Source organism: Gopherus flavomarginatus, chromosome 3 (assembly GCF_025201925.1).
Source record: "Gopherus flavomarginatus isolate rGopFla2 chromosome 3, rGopFla2.mat.asm, whole genome shotgun sequence".
Lineage (NCBI taxonomy): Eukaryota > Metazoa > Chordata > Testudines > Testudinidae > Gopherus > Gopherus flavomarginatus.
In genome coordinates, this window is record NC_066619.1 from 212,498,629 (window position 1) to 212,513,481 (window position 14,853).

Consider the following 14,853-nt stretch of genomic DNA (forward strand, 5'->3'; position numbering starts at 1 on the left):
CTATGACATTTTTAGAGTATTTCTATAGAAGCCTATTAAATTTTGATACAATAATATTTAGACAATAATAGAGTGTTAAGTCCTACACTTATATTAAGGTGGGATATATCTTTCTCTTCTGGGAATGATTAAGCATGTTATTCAACAATTAAAATTTCAAGAGAAAAGTTGTTACATTAGCTATTGAACTGGAGAGTGTGAGTTTGAGTATCATGCCTCTTTGTGGTTATTTGGTTCAGACTGGTCACTGTAAGGGTATGATGAGCCTTGGGAGGCAATCCAGGCCAGTGAGAGGTTGTCTCATCACTTGCTCTGAAACCCTAGATGCTTTACAGTGCTTTGCTGCTGTATCTTCTAGACTGGGACATTCACAATGAGCCTACAAGCATGCAGGTTGCACTCTGAAATATCTGTGTGCTAGACAGCTCTGGTTCAGAAGCCCTGAACCCAGCAGCCAGTCTGCAGCCCCACTCTGGCTTCCACCAGTCTTGGTTACTATTTGCAGTGTGACCCCAACACATGCTGAGTCCCAGACTTTCCTAGAACTGTGTGTGCTGCAATGTCCAGCCCTCTCCTGGACAGTTCAGAGAAATAATAATGTCCGTTTGTTCCTTTAGAGAGAGACAAGCACATCAAAGCCCATTAACTTAACTGGGGTAAATACACACCCTTCCCTTTAAACACAGCACTGAGTTGTTTTATAGTAAAAATAAAACAAATTTATTAACAATAGGGCATAGCTTATGTGATGCCAACTAAAGGAATAATGTTAGAAAGGGCTACAAGCAAATAACACAGTAATATTGTATACTATCAGTTGACTCAATTGCTTATCACTTGAGGTTCAGACCGCCCTGCCTTGATAGACCAGTAAACCTTTGAAATGGATTCTTCTGAGGATTAACCCTCAAAGTAAAGTTTATTCAAGCTGTGAAGAAAACAACATGGAGTCTGGTGATGAAGGAAGCTCCATGCCCTTTCATCTCCCTGCTGTCTGGATGGTCCTGTTTACTGCTTATATGTAAATACAGACCTTCATTGTCTTTTCCTGAAGATTGGGCTGGACAATCAATTGACATTTATTTGTTTAAGGCAGACTGTTCACCAACTCCCCCTGACATGCCTGGTTTAATCACATGTGAGTCATAATTCTAACATGTATCTATAACTCTCAAAACCCACTATTTACATACATCATTCAAGAACAGTTAAGGATCAGTGAGTTATTAGCTTTCAAATGATACCTCATAAGGCATGTTTTGTACAAAAATTATTACAGAAGTGTGTGGGGTGTGACTTTGGGGTGCTTACGGTCACAAATGAGCATCTAGTAAAAGTGTGACTTATAAAATGTAATTATCACTTGTTTTTATACTGACTCATCAGAATGATCATTCCTGTAACCATCATGGGTTTTTTTCCCACTCGGAAAAAAAAAGCATTAATATTCTTAAATTATTTTTCCAACTTCAGATTTAAATAAAATACAGGAAACTTTTTTGATCTGGAACATTTCTGTAAGTGCTCAATTGTCACTTGCTTTTTGGAAACCGAATACTACCCTCCGATCTAACTTCCCCGTGTAAATGTTTGTGCTTTCCCTTCTGAAGATTAGAATTCTGTACCTGAAACATTTATTACATCCAGTTCATGGATTCAGGACCCAGCACAGTTCTGTACTCCTTTTAGTAGTGGATAGGAAGAGGTTTTCTTTCTATCCACGCTAGTGAGGTTTTCAACAGTTGAGAGTTGCTACCATTGTTAAATGAGAAATGATGCCAATACCCACCTACTTCTGATCATCCACCCTTTGTTTTCTGCTACAGATTTATTGGTTCAAAGATGGGAAGCAAATCTCTAAAAGAAGTGATCACTACAGAATTCAAAGAGAACCAGATGGGACCTGCTCTCTCCACACTACAGCTTCCACCCTGGATGACGATGGGAATTACACTATCATGGCTGCCAACCCCCAGGTAAATGGAAGTTTGGCTGCAGAGTAGCATGCTTCTGTAAACTCCTCTAACAGTTGTGCAATTTAATTAGAGATGAAGTCATTTTAAAGTATGTAATACTTAGACTTCATCAGCAGGGTGGGACCACTGTGCCTCTATGTTTAGGGGAAAATGCTATGGAATGGTTGTTTTTCATTGTTATTTCTTTGCCTTCAGCTGACACTGTCTAAATGTCTTGACAGAGCATGCCTTAAGTAAATATTATGCAAGGTAAAATAGGCAAGGTTCCCAGCAGAAGTAACTCAACACAGCTAAGTTGTTGGTTACACTTCCGCTGATGGCACTTACTGACACAGTTAGTCCCACTGAAACCAACAGGACTATGTGGATCAGTTGTGCGTCTGACTATGAGTAAGGCTTTTAGATTCAGGACCTAAAACTACATTAAAATAATAAGGCTGAAATGCAATCTAACAAAAGCCAAGGATTATAGCAAGTAATATGTGTAATGTGGCAGCCTGATGTGTAGGAAACATCCCATGGTCTTCACTGTATGTTCTTCTGAAACTCGCATGATATTGTTTTTGTAATCTGAGTGATTCTTTACATATGCTGTAGCTAATGAACTAGAGGTGTGGTGCATAACAGAAACCTATTATCACACACATTGAAAAAGTAACACGGTGGACATAATGCCTGAAATCACAGGCTAAGAACACTAGAAGTCATTTTTTCAACCCACTTTTTCCTATTTTAGCAAGCTGAAGGCAACACTGCTTGAATTCAAGCCATGAGAGACTAAAGCATTACCATAACTTAGAGAAATAATTAATAATTGTATTCTGTAGCACCGAGGACCTTGCCAAGATCAAACTCTCAAATAGTTACATTGTAAAATAACAAACTCTATCATTAAGACACAACTTAATCAAAACAGGAGTGTTGTGCTCTGTTATGCATGTTGCTAGGCTACTTAGCATGACAATTCCATTTTTGCATAGCTTTTTAGCTGTCAATACCTCCTCAAGTTGCAACATATATACAAATTGTAGCTTTAAGCTAGACCTTGATACCACAGACTGTATTGGATAAAATTCTCAAATGTAAATGTTATTTCCACATTATATAAATAGTTCCACAAGTCCCTGGATAATCTTTACAAGCTGGAAACTTCCTTCGTACAGAAAGCACTGTACAATAACTAAGTAATACACTTACCCATTTGCATGATAAATAATGCAAACAGCAGATTTGTTTGGAATAAAAAAAAATAACACACTCCACTGCACCAAGGTAGGAACTACATTTTGAGAACTCCTAGATTCAGCATTTGAGGCCTGATCCAAAACCCAAGCAAGTCAATTGAAAGACTCCCATTAACTTAGGGGTTTTTTGGATCAGTCACTAGATGAGATTTACACGTTCATTTAGTACCTACTTTTGTTTATTTATCTGAATATCACCAAGAGGCTACTGACCAAATTGATGACAGAGATGTGACCCAAACAATCATAATTGGCAACTGATGGCATTTAATAATGCTACTTTAATACAATAAAAAGTTCTGCTTTATTCCCTGTTTTGGAGTCTGAGAAAACAGCTATGTGAACTAATGAGAAAATCTTCTGCTCATGTTTGCTTGACTTTGGACAAGAACCAGAAGCATCCTCCTCTGGATCTCCTGGATCACAACTTGGAAGTTTATGTTATTACGCAATATAGAAAAAAAATGTGAATGGTTCTGTCCCAAGTAAATATAATTGTCTCCTAGCATTAGTTTATTTCTACTATGCATTTAGCAGTTCAGTGGAGGCAAAGTGCAGCAGTGGATTAATGCACTAGCCTTTCACACCAGAAGACTTGGATTCCAGGTTGGTTAAGTCATCATACATGGAAATAAGTTTGGCTTATCCTCCTAATGCTAATGGAAATTTGTCCACATCTCAAAGCTACCGCAAACATAGGCAAAATTAGCAGCTTCTTTCCAGGAAAAGCATAGTACATGAATATGTATTAAAGCACTGTACAGAGGGATGGGTCTCAAAACAGGATTCTAGTGGATTGGCAGAACTGTGTTAGTACAGGTTACACAGTGTTGCTGCACTTTGCTGGACTCTGGCCAGTCCTATTAGCCCCTCATTTTATGAGCGCCAAACAAATCTAAAAATAAAAGGCAATGACGCTAATCCTCAGATGATGTAGATATAGTTATTTGATATAAAGGAGCTATGCCAGCTGAGGATCTGGACTGATATTGTGAAATTTACACATGTAGGATTTACCAGCTTATCTTGGAAGAAGAAATAGGAAATACGCAATTCTTGCACATGTAGTTAATACTGAGTAAGCATCTACACTATAGGAACCTGAAATTTGGGATTTATAATCTGGCAACAAACTGGGTTCACTGTAAAGCCTGGCATAGAACATCTTAACCGAGGAGCAAACTTTGTGTTGATTACAGATTGCTCTCGCCCCTTGCTCCACCGATATGGCCACCAGGTGCCCATTATCTACCGGGTAATGAGCGTTGGAATAGGGCGGAGGTTTGATCACTGGATGCCCTGGGGGGGGGTGACAAGTGCCCAAGGGTAGTGACGGGGATAACGCAAGCAATCAGTCGTAGTGTTAAAGATTGAGGATTTATTAAATGAGTCACAGATAAGGATAAGGGACCACACGATTAGTTACAACTTGGGCTTGCAATATAATACTAGAACAAATAACACAAACACTACAATTACAAATAGAAGCTGGCCCTGGTATTTTTCTAAGTCCCAGTAATTATTCAGGTCGTCCCAGGGGTTAGTAAAAGTGATATTGGTGCTATTAGTAATCATAAATGCAGCAACTAATCTTATTAAACACAAATTGCGAGGCTCAACTGGTCCCCCTTGCGTTCAGGTTTCCTGGTCAACGGGTTTCCCCTAGCAGGAGCCTTGGGCGGCTGGAACCAGTCTCTGCCTCTTATCTAACAGCACAGATATACAGATATCCTTAACAGCTAATTCTACTTACACATACAAACCACAAAAGTTTCATTACGGCCGGCAAGCAGTCAGGCTCTGGGAAACGCGTGAGCCAGGAGAGAGCTTCAGGTTGATCAAGCCTGGATACGGTTCGACGGGAATTCGAGTTCTCTCTCCGCCCGTCCCCAGGAGGGGGTCAGGAATATATAACGAATTTTTCGTCATAATTTATGATAAGCCAATTGCGGGGTCGCGAGTGGCTCATGCCCATACAAGGGAGGCAATCGGGCCCCAGCATCTCTACCCAGGAAGCAACCGTCGTGAGGGGAACTTCCCCTCCTCAGGTCGGCCGACCGCAAAGTGCTGTTTCCTGTTACAAGTTCTGCTTTCTGAGCAGCTATGTGATCAGTGGCAGTTCTGGGGGCTGGGGGAAAATTCCGTTGGGGGGTGGAGGCCGGAGCACCTGCTGTCTGGCCCTGGGGCCCAACTTGGGGGTCTAACATGCCCCCATGCTCCGGCCGACAACGCCCAATGTACCTAAACCTCAGTGTCCGAGTCAGCATCCGCTCCTACGAGCGGACGCGTCTCAGCAGCCGAGGCAATAAGGGCACTTCCCACCATCCGCCGAACACAGGCCTTAACAAAAGCACACCCGAGGCAGAGGAGGCAGAGGCCCACCACGAGCGACACAAAAAGGGCCTGAAAATAAGACTTATAGGCTCCAAGGCCCAGCCACTCCAGCCATGACCAGAAGCGGAAGGTCTCTCTGGACTCACGCACAGCGGTTCCCAAGGCCTGAAGGTCATTAATCACTTCAGTTAAGTTTCCAGAAATAGAAGACAGAGAGATACAGCACTTATCTTTAAACTGTGGATACATAGATACGAGGGTTTCACAAAAATCCCGTGATTGCAACAAAAATTGTATCATTAAGCGATTCTGAAAAGAATAATCTGCTAATTCACCTAACCGCTGATTAACTAAGCTAAAGCCCTTTGCAGTGGTGTTGGCTAGCGTTTCAATAGCCAACGATTGAAATAATACTTGCTCACGCAATAACATATATCCCACGGGGTTAAATGAGACCACTGAAGATACTACAGAGGACAAGGCACCCCTTGCCCTCTCCCACCATCCCCAAGAACGTCGAACCCGCCCGGCCGAACTGGGCTGCCAGGTCTTGACATAAAGACCACCCCCTTTTATTAGGACAGACCCAATGGTACATATACCTTTGGGATTGGGGGGGAGTGCCGCAAAGGCTGTCTCGCCACATAGCCAAAAGTGACCGGGTCTTAATTTGTTTAAAACCCAACTAAAATAAAAATAGGTGTGCCTAAGAGGGTTAAAGAAGTCGCTAAAGGGTGGGACCATGACATCCATTTCCACGACAGTTTTATTGATTATTGGCAGGGGGGTGTCCCGATCCATAACAACGTTGCCGTGGGACACGCTGTCATAGACAAGGGTTTGGGAACAGTTTGGATACGTGCCTACCCAGTAGGGTGAGTTTGACCGGCCTCGTCGTCCCTTATTGCCATAAAACACCCAACAGTGGGACGCCATGGGTCTCTGTCCGGGTGACAAGGGGAGTGGGCCTAGATAACGTGCCGTAGTTTTATTAAAAATAGGAAAGACACGGGGGGAGATGGGGTTAAAATAATCATTTGTACAACCTGTCCACTGCACGATAGGGAGCCACTGAGCAAAGGAAGAAGAACAATTAAGGGGACTATTAATACTACTAAAGTTAAACACTAACGGCAATAAATCAAACAAAGGCCTATTTACAGACAGCCTATTGGAACATGCAAGGCAGTTGTCAGATGTCAGTGAGGATAAGTCGATGTTTCCTCCCAGGACTTCTTGGATCCAATAGGCCGCGAACATAAGCTTATGGGCGTTCTCATCTACAGGATACGGCTGTCCTAAGTTTCGCGGATCGGGGCCCTTCTGGTTGTCGTCCCGTTTTCCTGCTGCCATTGCGAGCTGCAAGACAAACAGAAGGCGGCCTTATTGGCCCCCGTTAGTTCGTTCCTGACTCGGAACGCTTGCTTATCCAGTTATGATGGACCAAGGTGTGGGTGCCCCGGGCATCCACAATTGTGTAGGTATTAGGATATTTACCTGCACTTACAATTTGGGCAGCGTAGGGTTCTCGGTGACCTGAGGCCTGTGGCTCAGCCACCCAGACTAGTTGATCAGGCTGATATACGGGAGTCCAGGGGCCTCTAGGTCTGGGGCTGATTTCAGGCCAACGAGAATAGTTTGCATTGAGAGAGATTAGAACCTGCGGTAATAGTGCACTCCAACCCTTATAGTCAGCGTTGGGATTAACTGAACGTATCATGGTTTTCAGAACCCCGATTTTCCGCTCTACAACACCATTACTTTCGGGGTGATACTTCAAGTGAATATGGAGGGAAGCCCCCCATCCCAGCACTAATGCTTCAAAACGTTTGCTGGTAAACGGGGGTCCTCCATCTGCTTGAACTTCGGAGGGCACACCCCATGCTGCGGCTACCTGTTGCAGTGCCCCAGCCACAGCCGCAGCCGTGGTGGTATTTAGAGGGATACAGTGAGTTTGTCGGGAGCCCAAATCTACCACTACCAGAGCCTTTGGATGGCGACGGGCTCCAGGTAGGGGTCCCATTAAATCTATTTGCCACACCGCGCCAGGAGGGAAATACTCCGCAGCGTACGCCCACCGCTCGTAACGCGGGCGGTTTTGGGACTTGATTTGTGCACACTTAAGGCAGGACTGCACGATTCTTTCACAGTCCTGCCGCCGTACCTCAGGTTTTCCCTGAGCACCTAGGGCTAACTGATTGTATAGGCGGCCGCTAGGCAAATGCCCCCAATCCTCATGAAGCCATCGGAGGAATGGGTCGGTGTTTAGCTGGGGCTGCTGCCCCAGGCACACTTGGGGGGCTTGAATTTCCCTCATTCTGTGATCCAATTCGGAGTGGAGGGGGTTAGAATCAGGACGATGTGATGGGCAATGGGTTATAAACCAGGGCCAGGAAAACTTACGTACGAGGTCAAAAATAGTCTCCCACAGGGGCGTGAACGCTGTGGGATTAGCCTCTCCCGTGAGGATGCTGAGACAAAATTGTGAGTCTATACCCAATACGACCTGAGCAGAAACGGAATGGGCCTGGGTAACGTGCTGGGCAGCGAGAAGGACCCCATGAACTTCGCTATGCTGGGCCGATGAACCCGGGGGAAGGAGATCAACCTGAAAGTGGTCGCATTTAGCACAGAGGACTCCTGCCCGGGGGGTCGGGGAAGTGCCCCCATCAGACACAATCCAAGGGTCATATTTTGTTTCTATACACAAGGGCTCCGAAACTGCTGGGAATCGGACATCGTTTGGCAGCGATTTAAGCGTCCATTCCCGCCACGTGATTTCCCCCAAATAACACAGCTGTTGCCAAGTTAGGCTGGTCCCGTGAAAACTGGGAGGGGGCAGCCGCGTGAGCCATGGAATGAGGTGTACCTCGGGGCCGATCAGGGTCCCTTTACTAGATAGCGGGGCCCAAATGCGTGCCTCGCCTGCGGCTAGTAACATAAGTCCTATGGGTCCATATCGATACTGAGGACCCTTGAGCCGTCGGGCCCAGTTATAGACCGGTTGCCCGTCTTGTGATACCGAGTACCCATAATGATGTTGTGTAAAGAAAAGGATAATGATAAAAGCTGAATCCCTTTTATATCGCGCTAGCCGTGGGTTAGAGGCAAACCAGGTGGCTATTCGTTCCAAGCTTTTTTGGGCCTCAGGACTCCATATTTCCCGTTTCCGTTTGGACGAGAGGGGTCCCTGGATGGTTTCCAGGTCTACAAGGTGTTTATCTGGAATGAAGTGTCGGTGATAATTAATCAGGCCTAAAAGTCTCTGCAGTTGCTTTTTATTCTCGGGTGGGTCTTTAACCCAAGGGTCTAAAATCCCCGAGGTGGGTTGGCCACAGTTATAGGGGTCATAATGTTGGCCTAAGAAGGAAAAGCTTTGAGAGGGCACGAGATGGCTTTTTCTCTCATTAATTCGCCACCCATTGGCCCTTAGCTCGGCTACCACGGTGTTAGTTACGTGTTGGACGATGTGTTCGTTGGGCCCAATTATGATTATATCGTCCACATAGGCTAGAATGGTGGTGCCCCCAGTGGCTTCTACCCCCTTTAAGGTTTTTGCAAGAGCGGACGTGGCCAAGGTGGGGGAATTACAGAACCCTTGAGGGCACACCTTCCACTGGTACTGTGCGCCCTGGAAAGCGAAATTTAGGATTTGGGGTTTGTCCTCCAACGGGATTTGATAGAACATATCCTTTAAATCTAGGGTGCAGGCCCACCTCCCACTGGCATCGCTTAGCTGTTGCCGTATTTCTGGAATGGTGGCTGGGCCTGCGAATGGGAGGTGTCGGACTCGGCTATTTGCCTGCCTATAGTCAATGACCAATCGAAATTCAGAGGGGTTGCCGGGCTTGGGGATACCCCAGCCGGGAGATAGATAATTTGACGCGGTCGCCTGTGTTATCCGTCCCTCCTTTAATAATTGGTCGAGGAGTTGCTTAATCAGGGGGATGCCTTCAGGCTTCGTGGGAATGGGTGAGAATTTCCATGAACTATTATTAACAAGTTCGGGGCAATAAGCGGGGGGGGCTTCGGGCGACAGGGTGACAGGCAGAGCCTGACAGACTTGTTTTTGTAATCGTAGTCGTTTGATATCCCCAACCCCCAGCAAATTTGTTCCTCCCAACAAAGCCTTAACTTTTCGCTTATACCCCTTATGAATCAAAGTAAAGCTGACTACAGGCTTTTCTTCAATACTGTTAAGACCCTGAATAAACATAGTAGAACTTGTGGGTACATGGGGCACATCGGATTTTATAACAGAGATTTGAGCTCCGGTGTCCAACAAAAAAGATACAGGGGTGTAAGGGGGTTTGGGACCGGCTACCAATAGGGTGTGATATGGTCGATCATCCCAAGTGTCTGTGGAGGCCGGGGCGCACCCGGCCTCTACTCGTTTTTTGTTCTCAAATAGTCATCCCAGTCCTTCCATCCTAACTGTTTCCCCAAATCTTGCTGCTGGGAAGCGGACATCTTCCGCAGTGCTTCCTTGGGGATCCCCTTATGTAACAGGAACCCAAAAAGTGCTCTTTCAGCCTTGGTTCGTTCAGGGTGTTTAGGCTGACCCTTGTTAACAGGGCTCTCAGCTGGAAGGGCTGAAATGGGGTTCTTCGGGGCTGGTGGCATTCGGAGCCGGGACACGGCCTCATATAAGGTAATAAGGGGTTGCCCAACCCAACCATGCAACAGCAGGAGTCCCCCTGTGTCAATGGGTGGGGCGCCATCTACGGCCAAGTCCACCGCGTCCCGTTGGACCGGAATTTGAGTGGGGTCTGTGACATAAATAAAGGGGACACCTGACTGAACCTGTTGCTGGTCTAAATTTAACGGTACCGTTTGTGGGTTCCACACTATGATGGACGCTCCGGCAATAGCCCAGATGATCTCATGGGGTGTATTTACGCTGCCGGGAGGTACATACAGTCCCTTAAAACTGCCTTTCATGGCCAAGACGGCCGCGGCCGGGGTGGTGAGCGGCCATACCTCATTTCCCAAGAGATGATGACCCGGGAACCCCGACGCCCAATTGGACGTTTTGGCCAGAACAGCGGCTTCCTCCCTATCCACCATCTCTGCCCCGTGATCCAGGGCCAGACGACCCAGCCACACTAGGGGTGCCTCGCCCTCCCTGCGCCTTGTGTCTGCTAAGAATTCCTTCATCTCCGCCTTGGTGCGAGTTCGGTACTCGGTAGTCGTAACTGTCTGACCTGTATAATAATCCACCTTACTTTTGGTGATAGCAACGGGCATGGCCTCCATCTGCCCCTTCTTCTCAGGCGCAGGTGGGGCTGAGGGGAGTGCGGGATAAATTAAAGGGCAAGGGGGGGCTTCATAAGGGGGTGGTCTCCCATCCTCCTGCTCTTTGCCACTTATCTCACACTCTGCGCTGTCGGTGTCGTTAGCAGCGGCTTGTTTAGCAGCAAACATAGTGCTTCCATGAAGGACCGCACAGAGGTCCAGCGCTTTGTTTAATGCGCTGAACAAGACTGTGGACACGTCTTCCGACTTATACTCGTCTGGTCTAAGTTTCTTTGTCCGCCTGGTCTGTTCCAATTCCTTTACTAAGTGGACTAACAACCCGTGGGCTGGATCACCCGGCTGTACCCGGGGCGGGGGTATGAGTTTGGGAACGGTGGCCCCGGATCTTTTTATGATACGGCTACACTCCTTCCAAATGCCAGACGGTGTCTCGGTCCGACTAGTCTCTGCAACCCCCGTGCACTGGGGTTGCAGGGAACTATCAGCCGGCTGACATTTAAAGGTGGGATGGCAATGGAGGAGACATCCTACGGCAGGCAGGGTTAATGAGGTCGTATAACTTTTTGACCCTGACCCTGATTCTATAATACAAATCCAATCTAGGGTGGGCTTCGCAGACTGTCTGCTGGCCACTTGGTGAAATTGCAGGTGTTGAAATTGCTCGAGCTCAGATTGTTCACGGTCCCCACTACACCACGGGCACTGACCCTCCCGAAGGCATCCTGTTCGTGACGCCATGTTGATTACAGATTGCTCTCGCCCCTTGCTCCACCGATATGGCCACCAGGTGCCCGTTATCTACCGGGTAATGAGCGTTGGAATAGGGCGGAGGTTTGATCACTGGATGCCCTGGGGGGGGTGACAAGTGCCCAAGGGTAGTGACGGGGATAACGCAAGCAATCAGTCGTAGTGTTAAAGATTGAGGATTTATTAAATGAGTCACAGATAAGGATAAGGGACCACACGATTAGTTACAACTTGGGCTTACAATATAATACTAGAACAAATAACACAAACACTACAATTACAAATAGAAGCTGGCCCTGGTATTTTTCTAAGTCCCAGTAATTATTCAGGTCGTCCCAGGGGTTAGTAAAAGTGATATTGGTGCTATTAGTAATCATAAATGCAGCAACTAATCTTATTAAACACAAATTGCGAGGCTCAACTGGTCCCCCTTGCGTTCAAGGTTTCCTGGTCAACGGGTTTCCCCTAGCAGGAGCCTTGGGGCGGCTGGAACCAGTCTCTGCCTCTTATCTAACAGCACAGATATACAGATATCCTTAACAGCTAATTCTACTTACACATACAAACCACAAAAGTTTCATTACGGCCGGCAAGCAGTCAGGCTCTGGGAAACGCGTGAGCCAGGAGAGAGCTTCAGGTTGATCAAGCCTGGATACGGTTCGACGGGAATTCGAGTTCTCTCTCCGCCCGTCCCCAGGAGGGGGTCAGGAATATATAACGAATTTTTCGTCATAATTTATGATAAGCCAATTGCGGGGTCGCGAGTGGCTCATGCCCATACAAGGGAGGCAATCGGGCCCCAGCATCTCTACCCAGGAAGCAACCGTCGTGAGGGGAACTTCCCCTCCTCAGGTCGGCCGACCGCAAAGTGCTGTTTCCTGTTACAAGTTCTGCTTTCTGAGCAGCTATGTGATCAGTGGCAGTTCTGGGGGCTGGGGGAAAATTCCGTTGGGGGGTGGAGGCCGGAGCACCTGCTGTCTGGCCCTGGGGCCCAACTTGGGGGTCTAACACTTTGTTTTGCAAATTCTCTAATAACTCACCTTTGTGTGTTTTATCCCATTCAACATTGCTTTACGCATATTGGTAACCTCCCAACAGCTAGCCTCCTACCTATGCCAGTAAGTGTGGGTGTGGGTCCTTACCTTCTCGCTCTTTCCTGTTTTTCTTCCTCCTTTTACTGTGTCTCTCTCCTTCACTCTTTTGTAATGTGAAGTAGCAATCAGGTGCCCCCTGACTATCTGACTGGCCATCCCCAATCCTTCCTCTGTTGCTATCATCTTCCCTCCACTTTCTAGGCCATCTTGTCCTAGATCATGCCTCACTGATGGTTTCTTCACTTCCCAGTTCTATAAACTGTCCAGTTCCCTAACCCTCCTGTTAGTGTCTTCCATTCTAGATTCTTTCCAGTCCTTTAAATTTCCCTTTCTGGATGCCCTCTTGCATCTACATCCCAGTAAATTTAGCTTGAAATTAGTTAATTATCTACCCACAAGCAAAAAGGTAATGTATACTAGTGCCTAAAACAGAGGCTTACTGGTTCCAGATGTTTATATAGTCTTATAACTCAGCATTTTCACAGACCATATGCAGTAACTTATTGTAACACAGGTATTTGTCTGGTGGACTAAACGGGTCAGAGGATTGAGGATACAGAGACTTTCACCTCTAGCTCTCCAATTCAAATCTCTGCAGTAATTAAAAGTTCATTGCTCTTTGAGAGCTATTTAGTGACCGATGTGAAATTTTGTTAGGGGAGTCCATCCAGTTCCTAGTGAGTGGCTGCCCACATTGCGGTTGGTACCTTTTATTACCTATGTTACTAGAGACATGAGCATGGAGCCCAAAGTTCAGGTACATCTGCAAACTGATGCAGGGATGCTTGGCACTACTGCTGCCCATGTGGTAGTTATTCAATAGATAAAGATAACTTCACTCTTTAGGGCACCTGATCCATGATTTTTCAGGAGCATTAAATTTGCGCTAATATATTTTTTTTTAATAATGCATTTTTCTGCCAGAAATATTTGTTTTATGAAGTTAATAACACATGTCAAAAGCATTTACATGAGTTTCAGAAACATAACATATTTTTTTAAAAACTGCCTCAAATAGAAGTTACCTTCTACAAATACTCTGTTCTCAATTCTTGATGAATTACAACCTACGAAAATGAAAATAACTAAAAAACAGTTTTGTTGTTATCATTACACCACAACGCACTCACAGCTGATAACTACAGTTAAACAAATTCTCTGTTCTTACCATCTTCTGTGGTGTCTTCTTCTCAAAACAATATGCACAAAGCATGTAGTGTGAGCCTGAACTATCACTTGATTGTCTTTATTAGCTGATGAGTATATTATGTATTGTATATGCTCCAGTTACCTAACAGCAGGTAGAAAATGGTCATCAAAATTTTTCTTTAACAAAAATATGACTTTTAAAAAGAAATTATTCCCCTCCTGAAAAATAGTTTCTTTCAGAATATTTTGATTTTTCAAAAAATCAGGTCAAAATAAACATTTTCATTTAGTTTTGATTAGAACTTTTGTTTGTTGTTTGTTTTCCCCCTTTGTCCTATTTTCCACTGAAAAATAGAAGGTAAGAGAAAGAGGAGGGGGAAACTGAAAGAATTAAAAATTCTCATTTGAGTTATTTTGTTGAAAATTTCCATGGAAAAATTTTGAATTAAATAATTTTTTCTGTTCAAAATGTTCCATGGAAAATATTTAGTGTTTTTCAAGGAGCGCTAATTTAGAATACAGCCAAAGAGTGCAAACACTGCAATATTAGAACAACAGAAATAACTTTTAAAATACAGATTCATCCTGTGTAATAAAACTGAGAGGGATTTGATACAACTCAACCACTCTACCACATATGTAGCTCATACCTAACCATGGGATGAACCAAAATCCCATATTTAAACCTGTCCAAATTTTCATGGATTCAAAGGCCACAAGGAACTATTATAATCTGGTCTGACCTGCATAATTTTGGTTTGGTGTGGTTGGATTTGAGATCTAGACTCTGTAGCTCAGTCCCATACACTAATCAAAGCCATTTGTTTAAAATACAAAATTGTTGTTTTGCAAATTTGCTTCTAAAAACAACGCTGTATGTGCTGACTTCATTGTGGCCTTTTGTAATGGACATAGGAATTCACTGCTTGTTTGGATTAAATCAAATGTTCTAATAAAATGTGAGCTTTTTGTCAGGTATTTCAGGCACTCAAGAAGACAAAACAAGTTCTACAGTTATTACATAGCCAACTGTTTACCAACAGGTCAAAACAA

General features: G+C 45.0%; 1 protein-coding gene across 7 annotated transcripts in view; it reads left to right on the top strand.

Annotated features, from left to right (window-relative positions):
- PALLD (palladin, cytoskeletal associated protein) overlaps positions 1–14,853 on the top strand; it is a 338,972-nt gene that overhangs the window by 304,500 nt on the left and 19,619 nt on the right. For all 7 annotated transcript variants that reach the window (XM_050946163.1, XM_050946157.1, XM_050946156.1 and 4 more), the window contains one exon: positions 1,827–1,976. In XM_050946163.1, the coding sequence (XP_050802120.1) occupies positions 1,827–1,976 (150 nt within the window). The remainder of the gene's footprint in view (positions 1–1,826; positions 1,977–14,853) is intronic.